We start from the raw sequence: 16,079 nt of genomic DNA, 5'->3' as shown, positions 1-16,079 counted from the left end.
CACTGCGAGCTAGCTAATGCGAAAACATAGTCTGACATATTCAGTGGGGGTGTACATACTCAGTTTGCCACCAAGCCCACAGTTTATGTTATCCGTAAACAGCATAGGTCCTGCATGAAAGGGGACTATCGGAACTACACTACAGGAGGCATTCAGTGGTGGCGGAGAATCGCCCGTTCTGGAGGTCATGAGTTGGAGGGAGTTCTTGTGTGCGATGGCGAGTCCTCCTCCTGGGCGGTTGGGGCGGTCCTTCCTCTGGACCTTGTATTCGTCGGGGATGGCAGTGGCGATGTCGGGGGTGGAGGTGGGGTTGGTCCATGTTACCGTGAGGAAGGCGATGTCTGGGGAGAGGATGGTGAAGAGATCCTAGATCTCTACAGCATGTCTTTGTAGGGAGCGCAGGTTGAGGAGGATGCCACTCAGGACTTCGGGGTGCTGGCATCCAGCGCGGGGTGGTGGCCGTGAGGGTGCGGAGGGTAGTTTTTTCCAAATACAAATACAAATTACATCCGATCTTCGGCAGCTAGTGTTGCCATGGGTAGAATGTATGCATTCTTGTAATTATGCTAGCTTAAGAGGCTGTGCTGCAATGCCTGGGTTTGCGTGCTTCAACTCTTAACGAAATATTAAGTTGAAAAAGACAGCAAGAGTAAGCAGGATTCTACTTTTCTTTCCCTGGGTGTTATGGAAAATCAGATATGGGTAAAATGTCTCTTGTGACTTGAAGAGGAATACTACTTGTTTCTGAATAGAAATGCAAAATGCTTACATTATATATTGCACTTCTACAAAAAATGAAAAAATTAGATACATTATTTTTCTATGCCATAGACCAGCATGCAATTTTAGACCACTCGTCACCCCCAATGGCAACATATTTTCAAGGTAACATAAAATTGGTTATCTAATGCACTGGCCTTGCACATCAGACAGATATTTTATGAAACAACCACTGGATACTGGCTGATCCTGAGAGCAACCACACAGTTAGCACCAGCCATGATTGGTAATAAATATTGTATCTAACTGCAAGCATCCAGCACATATTTCAAAGAGATAGGCTCCATTGCATGCATCACATGAATGAACATTAGGCATACCTGAGCATTTTCTATAAAGTGATTAAAAAATGTATTCTCTAAAACTAACTAAGTAAATACACAAATTAATTCATTTATTGATTATGGTCAGTAAAATAGATATCATCAAATTTGAATAAGGGCACACACAAATTGGGCCAAAAGATATGGCATTATGACCTTAACTGTTCCCCAATGTTTAAATCCTGCAGACAATGCCTATATTTCCCTATCGAGGCAACAATTTGTGAAATAAGTTTCAGTATCACTGCTTTGGTTAACCCTTTGCACATATTTTCTGTTAGTCAATGATCATCAAGCAGAACAATATGAAATATAGGGAAATAGGACTGCTGTTCAATACCAAAAATGCTACATTTCGATTAGCTCCTAGCAAGCCGATATCTATGAGGAGATTCATAGCCAGCACCTGAGACAAGACTCATTATAATATCAACCCAAACACCACAATGCCTTCTTCCCCTAATAGAAGGCTGTAAAATTCACAAGATTTCTAAAGTATTAGGTAACAAAATATGTCTGCACTAGATCATATGGAGATTAAGAGAGCTTTACAGTCATTTACTTTCCCGTGCAGGAGGGAGAAATGTCCATGAAAATGGTTCTCATCTCTGCTTCTACAGCTCCTAGAATATTCAAGTACCCAAAAATGTTCCTTTGTATTTGTTTGCGTTACATATTTAAAATTTCCCAAATCTGCAAAAATCATGCAGTCCAGCCAGTTTTCACTATGTTTTAAAATATGAGTCTCATTTTTCTGTTTGATTTATAATGTTAGTTATTTTACAATATATTTTAATCATTTAAATTTAATGACGTTTTTTTATAAGTTACTCATAACATTTTACAGACAATAAATATACAGTATTAAATATGTTTTATCAGCTGGTTATATTTAACATACAATAAAAAATGTTTTTAAGCCAATGCACATTCCTCAATTGGGAAAATCTAAAAAAAAAAAAGTCCAACAATAACTCATTTGTGTGATTGCACCAGTCATTGGAGCACAAGTCTATTCAATTTAAATAGAGTTTCAATCGTGAACTTGGTGGACTTTATGTACTTTCTAGCATTGCTGTTCATATCCGTATTGATTTAAAATGGAACCCGAAATTTCGTCCATTTATCACAGTGTTCTACATATACAATTTCAATTCCACAACTCCCATTCCACCAACTTTCATTTGTATTCAGGAGTGTCTCACTTGGTCATGAATATAGAATGGTTGTGCTCTACTTGCAACTCCTAGTGTGGAGTATGGCCCTCAACTTAACTATAGGCCCTCTGACTTCATCCAGTCAATAACTGCCCAGGAGTGTCCTCTCTCTTGGATAATATTGCTTATCTGCAAGGTTGCAAGACAATATATGCAGCAAAAATAAGGAATGTCACTATAAGGGCAGTTGGCCCATTAAATATAATGGGCTTACCCTGTGTCTTATCACGTAGAGTACGTCCGGCTGTGTGTAAGAGAGAAGATGAAAGGTAAGAATAGTGTAATGTCAACAGAAGAGAGAGAATTCCTTCAGGACAAGAACCCTCACTCACTGTTAGGTGACTTGCTTCATCATATGGGTTATCCTGTGTCTCTCTCTCAGAGCCTGGGTATACAGTTATGAGCTACAAACAGTCTGTCTGGTGAACAAAATCTCCTCAAGGGGAATTGTAAAATAATTTTTTTTATTAAATACTAGAAGGGCCTATAAATGATCCCTCAAACATGAATAAAACTTCTCCTGACGTAAAAAACACAAATCTTTCAAGAAAATGATATCTAAAAACCACTGACACAACACAACCATTAACTTGTTATAAATATATTATTTTTCATATATCAAAACATGTATATCTATCTCTTTTAATATTTCTCTACTCAACGGCTGTCCAGAGAACATAAAGAACAATACATCACATTAATATAGACATAGTGAAAATCACAAATCACTCAGTGATCACATACACAAACATGACACCTTGGAACCACATATAGTCAAAATGTCCCAAAAATGCTTTGTTCAGTGTATCCTTATATATTCTTTAGAGGATAGCTGACATAGGACATAACGTAATGACGTTGAGGTTTTGATCCTGTGTTCAAGAGTTATTCACTATACATCATGGCAGGTCTTCCTCAGGATTTAAACAGACCAAAGGGCAGCCTTAAATGTATTCAAAGAAAGACATGTACGGTGTTTCCCAAACTGTATCCATTAGTTATGTAACATGACATCTCAGACCCAGCCGGGGTTAACTGGATGAGGGGATGGGTTATTTTTACCCTCCTTCAATTGTAGTCCTCTTGGCCCAATCGTGGATTCATTTAAAATATACAGCAGCAGCACCTGCCTTGTCTGCTGTCCTCCTGCGTGTATAGTGGTAGATGAGGTACTTTTACCTTTCCCAATAATTTTCCTAAGAATGCAAAATGTCATTTATTCTAAATTTTCCGAAACTGTGGACCGAGTAGAGGCTATTTTTGGACAGCGTTAACATAGATGTATGTGCATGTGTACTGACGAGCTGTGTGTAGTGCTGACTTCATTTTTCGATTGTGATACAGACCGTCGACAGCACTTGTCTAGTTTATGTTGTTAGTGGCATCTCCATTGTGAACTTAGCGCACTTTCAGTACTTTCCAGCATGGTTGTTCATATCCGTATTGATTTTGTGATGCTTTGCGTAGGGTTTTTTATTCTCACTTTCAATTATAATAGGCAAAAGTCATGAAGCCAAATGTAAACGCATAGTGTGTGAGTATAGTATAATGAGAAGCAAGGCCTTCCCCACAGGGACTTTATAGTGAATTTTGTTTGAACTTTAAAGACTTTTCTATGCAATTTTTCCAGTAAATGATGAATACAAATTTTAGGCAAAGGAGCTTTTTGTCGCTTTTCAGCAGGAGACACAGACAAGCACGTCAGCAGTAAAAACAGAGAGGTGAAGCTGCTAAAGATGACAGTAACAGGCCTTTCATATTCCTCTGCATTCATAAATGTTTTATCTCTTTAAAATATACATCACATTTAGAAATGTTTCTTAATATCATATTCAGGTATTTGAAACTGCAAGGAAATGTGCTGGGAGTATTATAAGCTTATAAATGCTTCAATATTGTTGGTCCTTGCAAGGTAAAACTAAAATTGTGAATTTATCAGAATAGCATTAATGATGTACCAGATCTGCTTCATTACTAAGGTCTCATACGAAATAATTCCTAAAATATCACACCTAAATCTGCTTAATCTGATTGATGAGTTATCAAAAGCGTGAATATCCGCCCAATAGTCTTACCCGGACCATAGTGTCAGTGAACAAAACTCTGTATTACAATATGTTAATTCAAACTGTATTTAATGTTTTCCACTTCCATTAGTTTCTTCGTCTACATTATAACAAAACTTCCCTTTTCTTCGTGGCTGTTAAATTGCTAACGCATGGGTCAAAAATGAAGACAGGACTGTAACAACTTCCTTTCCTTTGAAACAGTCGACTTATCCTGATTGCTTGTTTCTTTTTTTAACATATTTTTTAACAGCAGCATATTGTCATTCGGAACCTGAAACAACAGAATACAGCAAAAGCGGCAGGTCCGTTATGGAAGCAGCCCTCTGAGACAACTTTTCTGAATGTTGCTGCATGCAGTTTGCCTTTCAGGTGAACTGATGAGGTGGGTTGCACCATGTCACTCTATAATTCAGACCAATTCATAAACGGATTTATTCATTATCATATCAGCCTTGCACTAGCATGCGCTATGTCATTTGTAATTAGTGACCACAGTATTCAATCCCTCCAGATCCTCTCAGACCATCAACAGTGTTAGGAGAAAGCAACCACCTATGTACGGTGCAAACTTTCTGCCAGTATGATCTTGAATACTCCAACAATATGACCATTGAAGTACATTGACAAAAAAAATCTGTCGTTTTACTTACTGTGTTTCTTTCGTAAGTGTTGACCCTCCCAGTTTGTAACATGGTTTTTCTCCTCCGCAAGATGTCTGCCGCAGAGAAAATCTTTCTGCTAGGTCAAAACCTACAAACGAGGATAATAGGATTTAAGAGACAGCTCACTGAGCTTGATGTTACTTAGCCACATTAACTTCAGGAAAGAATTCGATTTTTTAACAGGCTTGCCACTGCCTTAGACTTTTCATTGAAGAGGTTACTTCCTTGCTCAGTGCTTTCCCTGCAATGGATTCTACTCTCTTGTTATCAGTGGCGGGGTTGAGAGGGTGCAATGTCTCAGGCTTTCAAGTTTTCAGAGAATGGCTGCCTCCCTTTACTCATGAAGCAGCAGGAAACATAAATCTACTATTCTAGACCGTCAAAAGTCTAATACTGCACCCACCTGCAATTAAGAAGGGGCATAAAGCAGAATAAAAATGTGATACTTACAATGCTTTATGTATTTTTTAAGTTGTTTGAAATGTAATTATCTCTCCATGGCTCCCAGAAATTATCCTTATCATTGTGCATTGCTTATCATAATAACAACACACATTTTGCATCTGTGTCAGTGGTGCCTATCTCTTAAAATAACAATTGACTATATATTAAAAAACCTAAACTGATCCATGAAATAACAGCTTATGTGAGGCACTGAAACACTTGCTCACATAGGTAGCGTGCCACCGTGTAGGGTGTGTGGCTGGAAATGTTTTGTCTTTGCCTTGATCCTATGATGAAAGTGTTCCCATGCCATGCTTAATGACGACAGATGTGTGGTTATTGTATTATAGGATGCAGAGCTTAGCACAATCATGGGTGACGAAAGTGTGAGATAGAGGTGCACAGTTAATGGTTTTCAGTACGCTGGTAGTTTTGAACAGCTCTGCATGACCCTTTATGGCATTTCTAGTATTTTTATGATCATAATCCACTTAGCAGGTTACTGCACTGAGTTGCCCATTCCGATACATTTTGTTTAAAGTTTATGGTACTGAACAGTCACAGGCTAGAAGGAAAAATGGGAAGAGATCTGCTGGGATGGACTTTGTTAAAATCATCACACATCTGATTGTCATTGAGAGATGTCGAGAAGCAGTCATACAATGCTGCTTGACAAGGCATGCAGTGGTGTACCAAATTAAAGTTCTCCATTGGCCAGCAGCATGTGGCAGATTTCTTCAGTTCTCCCATGCTAGTTTAGTTGCTAATGGGCGGTTTATTGCTGTGATCTGGTACAGTACTGTGTGATGGAATTGACCCGTTGTAGATTTGTCTTATGTGGGTGTAAGAGTGTCAAGCAGTATAACGGAGTTATAATGCAGCATTTATGAACCACAACTGAATGCCTGCTCTCTGAGTGTTATGGTATTAGTTTTAGTGTGGGTAAGTAGTGTCATACATGGTATTGTATTTGCATTTATATAGCGTTTACAACCCCTGTTGAGGCATTGAAGTGATATTCACCAGCAGGACGCTGCTGGGGAACCCAAAATTATGGTGATTTTTCAGTGGTTATTGTTAGTAATTTGGGATTAGTCTTGAGGTCTTAAGAAAATCATCAAATGAATTTAACCCAATTTTTATGAGATAGATTAAATTAATCTGCATTAGGTTGGATCTTTAGTGTACAGGGGAGTATGAAAATTAATTCAGTGGTTGGTGGTTTAAAAAATGAGTTACATGAGATTAGGTATTGGTAGATTGCAGCGGTATTACTTTTAAAAGAGAGGTTAAGATCTTTGAAATTAGGTAAAACCAATTTGCAAAAATTCAATAATAGAAATGTAGGCAAACATGCATGTGACTTAGAGTAAACTGTGCTTAAAAAGAGTAGGCATGCAGGGGATGGAAAGGAACGAGAGATAAGAGAAAGGAGAAACATGTATCATGTTAAATTACGACTAGTATTTCACTATGAAATTGCCTTATCATCTGTTGAACAAACCACAACTGGCAAATCATTATTGATGCAACATTGAGATCCGTTCAGTGTACATACCTAATATCTTTAAGTGATCTTTATATATTTGTCTGAGCTGAGGTCCTTCAGTTTTCAAAAGAGGGCAGGTATCACCTACAGCAGAAAGAAGAAATGTACAGATTACATGGGAGAGATCTGATTGAATGGATAGAAGGCATGTGATTTACACACAAGGGTCTTGATTTATAGTTTGGTTAGCTGGCAGTACATCAGTCAGGATCTAAGTGACCCTCTAAACATTGCCTCACTGTAGCGCAATCCTTAATGCATGATTTCTTTTACTGGCCTTTCATTGTTCATTCAAAGTCTCTCATTTGTTCAAAGCCACTGTGGAACTATAAGCTTACTCAAACAATATTCTTATCAAACATAAGGGTGAAACTTCACTCTATGTACAATCTATTGTTCTGCCATTGCAGACAACATCGTTTAATTACAAAAAGAAATATCATTCCAGCTGCTGAATTGGTAAAATGGGATCTAATGTCCAAACTAAATATCATAACGCTGGCCTGCCATGATTGATTGAGTCCCCCTGGGGATTCTCTGCTTCAACCCTACATGAATCTACGGGGGGAATGCGCTTAAACACCTCAGCTATATAATGCAGTGCTATTCTCACAAATATTTAATATGCTCATTTAGTCAAAACCCAGAACACCCTGACCAGGAACACTGCTGTTCGACAAGAAGTAAACACTTGGGCGTCCAAGGATCCCAACCAAAGAATACCCTCACTCTGATCCTGCCTAAAACATTCATTGTATAATACATTCTAGGAAATAAAAAATATTGATTTATAGATGCATGTAATAATGAGCTGTTCTCTTACACCAGTAATAAACCATTTGATACCTATGTGCTGTAATTGGGATTATTGGTATAAATTAGCCAACCAGTATTCTAAATATTTGGCCCATAGTTTACCAGCAGATCTGTAAAACATGTGCATTAATCCACTGAGCTGTTCAAAAAAAGTGTGCGTTGTTTCAAAATGGAGCCCCTTCTTCACATTGTGCTATATGCTACCTTGGAGTAATAGAACAAGATAGCGAAGGTTGATTCTGCTTTCGTGCACTACATACGCCATTACAAGAGCTCAATAAATGATATGTTGGTGTAGGAAACATGTATAATCTTTACTGAACACACTATAATAATGATTAAAAAAACATAGCATTGATTGTAGTGTAGTTCCTATTATCCCAATAGGCTCTGCGCATTGGAATAATATCTTCAATAGTATAGACCTAGGGCAGAGGTTAACTAGGTCTTCTACCGACGATATTAGACTTAAAGTTTTGTGTTTGCCAGCTAGCTCAGAGTTCACTAGAAACTTTCTCGAATAGGCAAGGAGGATTTTAACCTCCCTGGATAGACAAGAAGGGATTTAGTTTCTGACAACCATAGAACATGACAACTTTGCTCTCCCCTAATCAAGAGTGTATCTCTAGAGTCGTGTGAAAACAAAAGACAACTTATTTTACTCAGTCAGTTCAGTGCATTCTTAGTTTCACCAGATTGTAGAGAAAAGGAAGAGACGGGCGTGTTCAATAAAAGATGTTATTTATTGATCAGTCTCTTTTCTCATACAAGAGAAATGAATCGCTATTATTGCAATACTTGTAGTTAAGTAAAGTGCATACAGTAATAACAGAATTATAAAATAATACTGTAAAAGCATTTATATGGTTTCTTAGCCATATGATACTTAAAATGGATAAAATAGATACATACATATATACATTTGACTAATCGTACTCAACTGGTGCTTCTAACCACGCCTACCCCAGTGTACCTGACCTAAGCCTAATACGTGGGCGGGAGTAGATAAGTAGCAGTTTAAGTTAAGTTTGTTTTGCCAAGGGACTGACACGAGAATTCTCTGCAAGGGGTTATTCAGTTCTGTACCTGAGATCTAGAATGGTGGAAGGCTGGTATCTCTTATCCCAGGTCTTGATATTCCAGCTGCCTGCGAGGGCTGCTTGGAAGCGCCGGAGCTGGATTTCTCAGCAGGAGAAAGACAGCGTCTCGTTCTCAGCGCGTCAGGAAGGAGGGGCAGCGCCTGTGGGCTTCGCTCTCTGCTGGGCTCCTCGGCACGTCTCGCTGCTCCAATCTCGTCACCACCGCATGTGTTTGCTTAAGGCAATGTCGGTAATATTTATACCTGAAAGGTGCCGAGATTGACGTAAGGATGGACATATATACGTCAATAAGGATGTCATATGAACGGGTTCGTTCGCACATTCTTTTACTGAAGTTCTCGGTGAAATCAAAACAATGGCTAAGGGAATTTCCCAGGTCGCTGTAGGTTTGATTTGTTTTGAGAACTCCGTATGCCTTATCAGGGGCTGGAGGAATATCGCTTGTCTAATTAGATGGCATGCGTTATGACCTAATCAGATAACGCGCTTCTGTGCCGTGGTGTGGCTTAATCAGATAACGGTTTTTGCACCGTTGGATGGCTGCTAGTTAATTATTAACCAAACCAGGGTCAGGAATAGGGGAATCGATACAGTACCTATAGGAATACATCACATGATGTCCCTGTTGTATGCTTTAACATCTAGAATAGATTCTCTCATTTTCTATTCTGATTTTGGGCATGCTTGATTTCTATCTGATTGGATTTCACATTTAATTAAAGCCAATTCTAATGCACAATGAACACAAACGACTGTAAAGAGCAGTCTTATCAATTTGCAGCTGATTTACAAAAAGTTAAAACTGCTAGAACATTGTTGGCGCTAATTCGTTCTCCCCAAAATGCTGAAATTAAATTGTTATCCTTAAGCACTAATTTTTGGGAACAGGGGCCTTGTGAGAGCCCCAAAGGATGATGACCCTTGAATAGAGACATACCAGGTCAAATCAAACTTACACCAGACAAGGTTAAAAGCCGTGAAGATTTATTGAAAACTCAAAATTGTTACACAGGGCAAAAATAGTTAATTAGTCCATTTAAATCAAAATATTTATAAATTCTCAAAATGAAAATTTATGGGAAATAGTAAAGGGCTCAGTTTCTAGTCAGGTTAAATATCAAGAACCATATATGGTCGAGCCCAAGACAAGATAATGTATTAGCAAGAGATCTGACAATGTCTGTCTCTGAACAAAACAATGAAGAGTCCCTAAAAATCTCTAAGTATGACATCAAAAAGCTGACCACCGTTGCAACTGCTCTTTTTAGTAAAGGGAAAAGCTCTCTGGCACACATTTAAAAAACATCATGTCATATAGTTTTTAAACAGAGAATCGCACTGTTGGCATGGCATTTAACAAATGTTACATCATAATATCCAATAGTAAAAAAGAAAAAACAAATCAAATGGGAAATTACTTTTACTCTAAACTAATTAATAATACTGTATTATGCGACACACGATAAAACAAAGCCACATTTGCAATTATATACACAACCTCTGCTCATCAGAGGAGCTGACCTTTTAAAGATACATACAATCTATGTGCCTTCCTCAAAAAACATAAAAAATAATACATTTTTAAAGATACAACAAAAACAAGGCTGAAAAACGATGTGAATTAAGGGTATTTTACAAAAAGACAAATGTGTTCTGTTCCCATAATAGGATGACAATTTGGGCAGTGCTCAAGAATGTGATTAACTTCAAAGAGGCCTAACCTGTCATTAGCAGATGTAGCTAACACTTGGGTCTGCCCCATGCATTGTCCCCTAGTGAGCCAGGCATCAATACCAGTGGAGGAGGAATTGCTCCCAGAACTGTTTTTGAGCGATTACAGAGGAGAAGTTGCTAATTTCTCTGGCCACACTTCTAGGATGGGCACTCGGGGGCTGCTCATGGAAGAAAGGTTCTATCTGTTGGATTTGAGTAGAGAGGGGCCTTCTGGCATGGTTTGCATTAGGGCACAAATGCACTGCTGTAAAGGAAGGGAGGGTTACCCCCGGGAACTTTTTCCTTATTGGTTAGGAAGGGGCAAGGAGTCACATCCACCCACAGGCTAGTGCTAGGCATAAATGTAGCACTCCGGTGCACCCTCTTCAGAGCACAACTGGACCAGTGAAAAACAGAAGAATTGCATCTGCTGTTGAAACTTGTGGAGAGAACCCTAAGGGCTGTATCTGCTACAACTTGTGGCCAGGACAAAAAGGGTGCGTTAGATAACCTCCTGTTAGGCTACTGGGACCAAAATGCTGCAAGAAGTCCAATTGCAAGGAAGAGCCCAGCTGACCAATTTCACCTAAACCTACCCTGGATCGTGCCAATGGCTTCTGTTGGAATGAGTCATGTGCCCAAAGTGCTGTTTCTGGAGTCCTGGAGCCCTTGGCCACTGTCAGAGAGTACTCTTCCAGCCTAAACATAAAACCCTGGAACTTATAAAACGTTTGCTAATTTTTTGCCTGGAGAGCCATCAAAAAACCAGCCCAAAACCAAGCAGCATCTGATTGACAATGATGACTTCCTGGGCGCGAACTCCAGACATTTCCCACTTGGAGCTTTCCTGCCTTTGTCGAAGGCTTCACCAACACCTCATCCTTTATCAATGAGCCAGTCTTCTGATCCAGCCTGCAGCCTTGCCCTGCAGATGACTCTCCCTTCCCTTAAATTTTCTATGAGTGAAGTTAACTTTCAGACTAGGGCCAATCCAACCTGTATGTCAGAATCACGCTCCTTCGCATCGGCCTGAACCTTACCATTGTACTGGTCTAGTGTGACCACTTGACCATAGTTGGTGATTTGTGGTTGTTGGCACTATTTTTATTTAGAGCTTTAAAAAATCATATCTCTGGTTCCCCTTATTTGATTGTTGTCATTTCCGTTGCATTTTCTTCATTAAATTATCTCCTAGTGTTATAAATTGGAGAGGGAATATTATGGTGTGTTAAATTAAGCCTGTCTGTTATGTGCCATAGCTAACAGAAGTAGAGCTCAGGTCTATATTCCTGACACCTTTACTGAACTAACATAAAGAGTGACATTTTTATTTTTAGTAGGGAAACATATATTTATTCACAGAAAAAACGAAAGGTTACAGGGACAATATAGTTAGGCTCAGATTTGACTTGTAGAAAATCATAGAAATTCAGCAGTTATAGTTACCTGAGAGTGCCCCGCAGTGCACTGCTTATAACTTCACATATTACATCACTCATGACATGCTCAGTAACATTACTGATTACGTCTCAAATGACATCACTGTTACCTCACTGATGATATCATTCAGTGATTGTGAGTGTTTCTAAACATTTATGAGTGTTAAACATACATGCTAAGCTACAACAAAAAATAAATTATTATTCTTTGTGTACTACTGAGTGATACTATTTCAAATATATATTATGAGAGTTGCTGTGCAACTGTATTCTGTGGGGTGATTGGCTGCATGGGTATGTGAGTGCCTGTATTGGTGAATAAGTGGGTGTGTGAGTGGCTGCATGAATTAATAAGTGGTTTTGTCAGCAAGTATGGGTGAATAAGTGGATGTGTGAGTAGCTGTATGGGTTAGTGAGTGGCTGCATTGGTGAGGGAGTGAATGTATCAGTGGCTGTATAGATGGGTGAGTGGGTATATGAGTGGCTGAATCAGTGACTGAGCGGCTGTGTGAGTAGCTGTATGGGTGTGTAAGTGGTTGTATGCCTGGCTGTATGGGTGAGCTGTTTGATTGGAGGTTTGGTTACTTGAATTGCTGGGTAGGTGGCTGTTTTGGCGAGTGATGTTTGTGGGAGTGTCTGCATGGGTGAGTCTAAGGCTGTGTTCAGAGGTTGTATGCCTGAGTGAATGGCTGTCAAAGTGGTTGTATGGTTGAATAAGTGGGTGTGTGAGTAGCTGTATGAGTGAGTGTGAGGCTATGTGATTCATTATATGGGTTAGTAGTTGTGTGAGTAGCTAAATGGGTGAGTGAGTAGCTGTGTGAGTGCCTGTGTATGTGAGTGAGTGGGTGAGTGAGTGACTCTATGGTTGAGTGAGTGGGTGTGTGAGTGGTTGAATGGGTCTGTGAATGGGTATGTGAGTGGTTCTTTGTGTATGTGAGTGGGTGTATGAGAGGTTGTGTGGGTTGTGAGTGGTTCTGTGGATGATGTCATCAGTGATGTAATTTGAAATGTCATCAGTGATGTTACAAGGGGTGTCACTGACCATGTCATGAGTGATGTAATATGCGAGATCATAAGCAGTGCATTGTGGGGGTGTAAGTTATAGTTCACTCAGGTAACTATAACTGCTGAATTTCACGATTTTGTATGAGTGAAATCTGAGTCTAAGTCTAATGTCCCTGTAACCTTTGTGCTTTTCAGCAAATTCCGAAGGTTTTTTATCCTATTTTTCCTGCTTTTGCCTAACTTTTTACTGCTCTCTCTTTCCTTTCTCCCAATTTTCTGAGTGTTTTCTGTTGTTTTTTGTCTCATTTTTTATTGCTTTGTCCTTCCTTACCTCCTAGTTTTCTGTTTGCTTTCTCCTGCTTTTGCTTAATTTTCTACTGCTTTCTCCTTCCTTTTCCCCATTTTTAGGAGTGTTTTGCACTCGAGTGAATTTTGCCCCAGACGTCTAAAACAGCCTCATGATATGGAGTCCACCTAAAGGTAAAGAAAGAGCAGCACTCTCGATGGGCACTCAATTTTTCCATTCTTTAAAGAAGGGGAACTGTTGCACATTTGTTTGGGCTCTGGAACATATGGGGGCAGATTTACAAGCCCCTTGTGCCTCTTTTACGCCGCCGTTGCGTCACTTTTGTGATGCAGCGGCGGCGTAAAAGATGCGTCATGGTGCAGGGTATTTACAACGTGACGCATCTGGGAGATGCGTCACGTTGTAAAGCCCTGCACCATAAGGAGGCGTTCCGGCGCAGGGGGGGGGCGTTCCTGTGCAGGAACGCCTCCTAAAAGTGGCTGAGTGGAATCTACAAGATTTCACTCAGTCACTTTTAGGCCAATGCTGCGTCAAAACCCTGCGCCTGCTTGAAGCAGGCGTAAGGCTTGACGCAGCATTGGACAGATAGGGCACCCCCGAGCCTTGCTGGAGCTGCGTCGCGCTTGCGACGCTACTCCAGCAATGCGCCGCCTTTACGGCACAGATGCGTCACGCATCTGTACCGTTTTTGCCCCATGGTGCGCCACATTGTAAATGCGGCGCACCATGAGTGGCGCAGCTGCGTTGCACAATAACTGGCGCATTCCTGGGGATGCGCCAGTTATTGTAAATCTGCCCCTAAGTGATTTGCCCAAACTTGCAGGATGTTGAGATGGGGCTGGGTTTCGAAGCTGTCAAAAGTCGGAATTCCTTAATAAAATGAAATATTATATTCTCGAGGTTGACCTAAAAACACACAGGGTCAATTGAATGAAGTTTTTGTTTCAATTTCAAAGTGGACCAGCTTGTCAGCAGTTTCTGGAGGAGGTGCTTCTCTACTGTTATTCCTTATGTTTGTTTTTCCCTTTCCCCAACCATGATAATCTCTCGGGCAGAATACTGTATTAGCACTAGCTTGCAGTGCAGGGGTGCCTTAGCAACAAAATGTAATAACTGCAACCTGTTTTCCCTTATTAATTTATAATATACCTAGAGGTAGAATTACCCGGGCAAGCAGTCTTCTGAGGCCACGGAGGCAGAAGATAGCTTTTTAAACCAATATTGGTAGCGTGCCCATCTGATTGTATCCTAACTATTTTCTGTTTGGCAGTCATAGAAGAAGAACTGGGGGGCAGAGGGGGCTTACAAGAGGATGTGGTGAGCAGTTTACGTTGCGAAACCTTAATTCAACCAAAACATCCACACTTCACCAACATGTGTCAACCATGGCAAATCAATTTGGTCTCCCATCTCCCAGCATTTGCAGCACTTTGAAAAGATGACATCAAAAATTCTGGACATAAGCTTCAAACGCAAGGCACTCTTACACACATGTTGTCCTGTACGTTTACCTACCATCCCCCTAAAACCATTTCTGTGCCCCGAGCTGCGTATTTTCCTGCAGCGTTTATCTCTGCAGCAGGCACTGAACTCATCAAGCTGGCTGCAAGCCACTCTTAATACACCAAAGAGCTAAGCTCTTGCACCGTTAGCCTTTCTAACCCCTTTCCCGGATCATATCATACATGTTCACCCTCAGTGCTGTCCAGCATCGCTGGTGCCGCCTAACATTCTGAACTGTAACCTCAGGCTGCCAGCAGAACTGTGGTGTGTGCTTTGTGCGGCTGCAGCTGACTTCACAATAGCCCTCTGATCCCATACCGTGCATCTTACCAGGTCATTTTTTGTTGCAGTTTGAGGCTCTTAAAGAGAAAGAGCTGTCTGCCAATGTTACTTTTTCTTTTACTGTGCTTTTATTCCTCCACAATTGTTCTTTGTTGGTTTGGAGGCTCCCCTGGATGTCTTTCATTTTTACTAAAGAAAACGCTGGAGTGGGGCAGCATCTCGTGATGGTTTTTTAGAACATTGTTGTAAGGGCTGTGTTTTGCCTCCATTGAGCCCTTTGCATTTACATTAATGAAGTGAGAGACATGTTCGAGTCATGCCCGCAGAACCTGGCGCACCCGGGGCTTTATTGTAAACAAGCGCAAGAGACCGCACTTGCTTCTTTTGTTATTTTTGGCAGGGATTCCAGACTCCACTACAAGTTTGCTGCAACGATTTTGAAAACAAAAATGCTCTTTCTCCCTGGCAGGGTCCCTAGGGGACCCCAGCATGAGAGCTAGAGGGTCATGGTGTTCCTACCCTACCCTCTTTTCTTTATTTTTAACCATTTTAAAATGACCAAGGATGGCTGCCAACGCTTACTGGTTGAAGGTCCCAGGGGCCTCAGTGATGTCATCAGTGATGTCATTTGAGATGTCATCAGTGATGTCATTAGTGATGTCACTGACCATGTCATGAGGGATGTAATATGTGACGTCATCACCAGTGCATTGGGGATGCGCAATTTATACTAACTATAACTGTCGAATTTCTCTGGTTTTATATGAGTAAAATGTCCAACTAACTATAACGTCCCTGAAACCTATGGTTTTCTAGTGAATTTCAAAGGTTTTTTTAAATGCTAATTCATAACTATAACGTCTGTAAAAC

General features: G+C 40.3%; 1 protein-coding gene across 2 annotated transcripts in view; it reads right to left on the bottom strand.

Moving 5' to 3' along the window:
• The window catches only part of COL19A1 (collagen type XIX alpha 1 chain), a 2,464,374-nt gene that overhangs the window by 2,299,825 nt on the left and 148,470 nt on the right, over positions 1–16,079 (bottom strand). For both annotated transcript variants that reach the window (XM_078648013.1, XM_078648014.1), the window contains exons 3-4: positions 7,054–7,128; positions 5,040–5,139 (exon numbers count right to left, since the gene is read on the bottom strand). In XM_078648013.1, the coding sequence (XP_078504139.1) occupies positions 5,040–5,139; positions 7,054–7,128 (175 nt within the window). The remainder of the gene's footprint in view (positions 1–5,039; positions 5,140–7,053; positions 7,129–16,079) is intronic.

This window comes from Lissotriton helveticus, chromosome 6, assembly GCF_964261635.1.
Source record: "Lissotriton helveticus chromosome 6, aLisHel1.1, whole genome shotgun sequence".
In the NCBI taxonomy this organism is placed as follows: Eukaryota; Metazoa; Chordata; class Amphibia; order Caudata; family Salamandridae; genus Lissotriton; species Lissotriton helveticus.
This window is presented reverse-complemented; position numbering and strand designations above follow the sequence as displayed.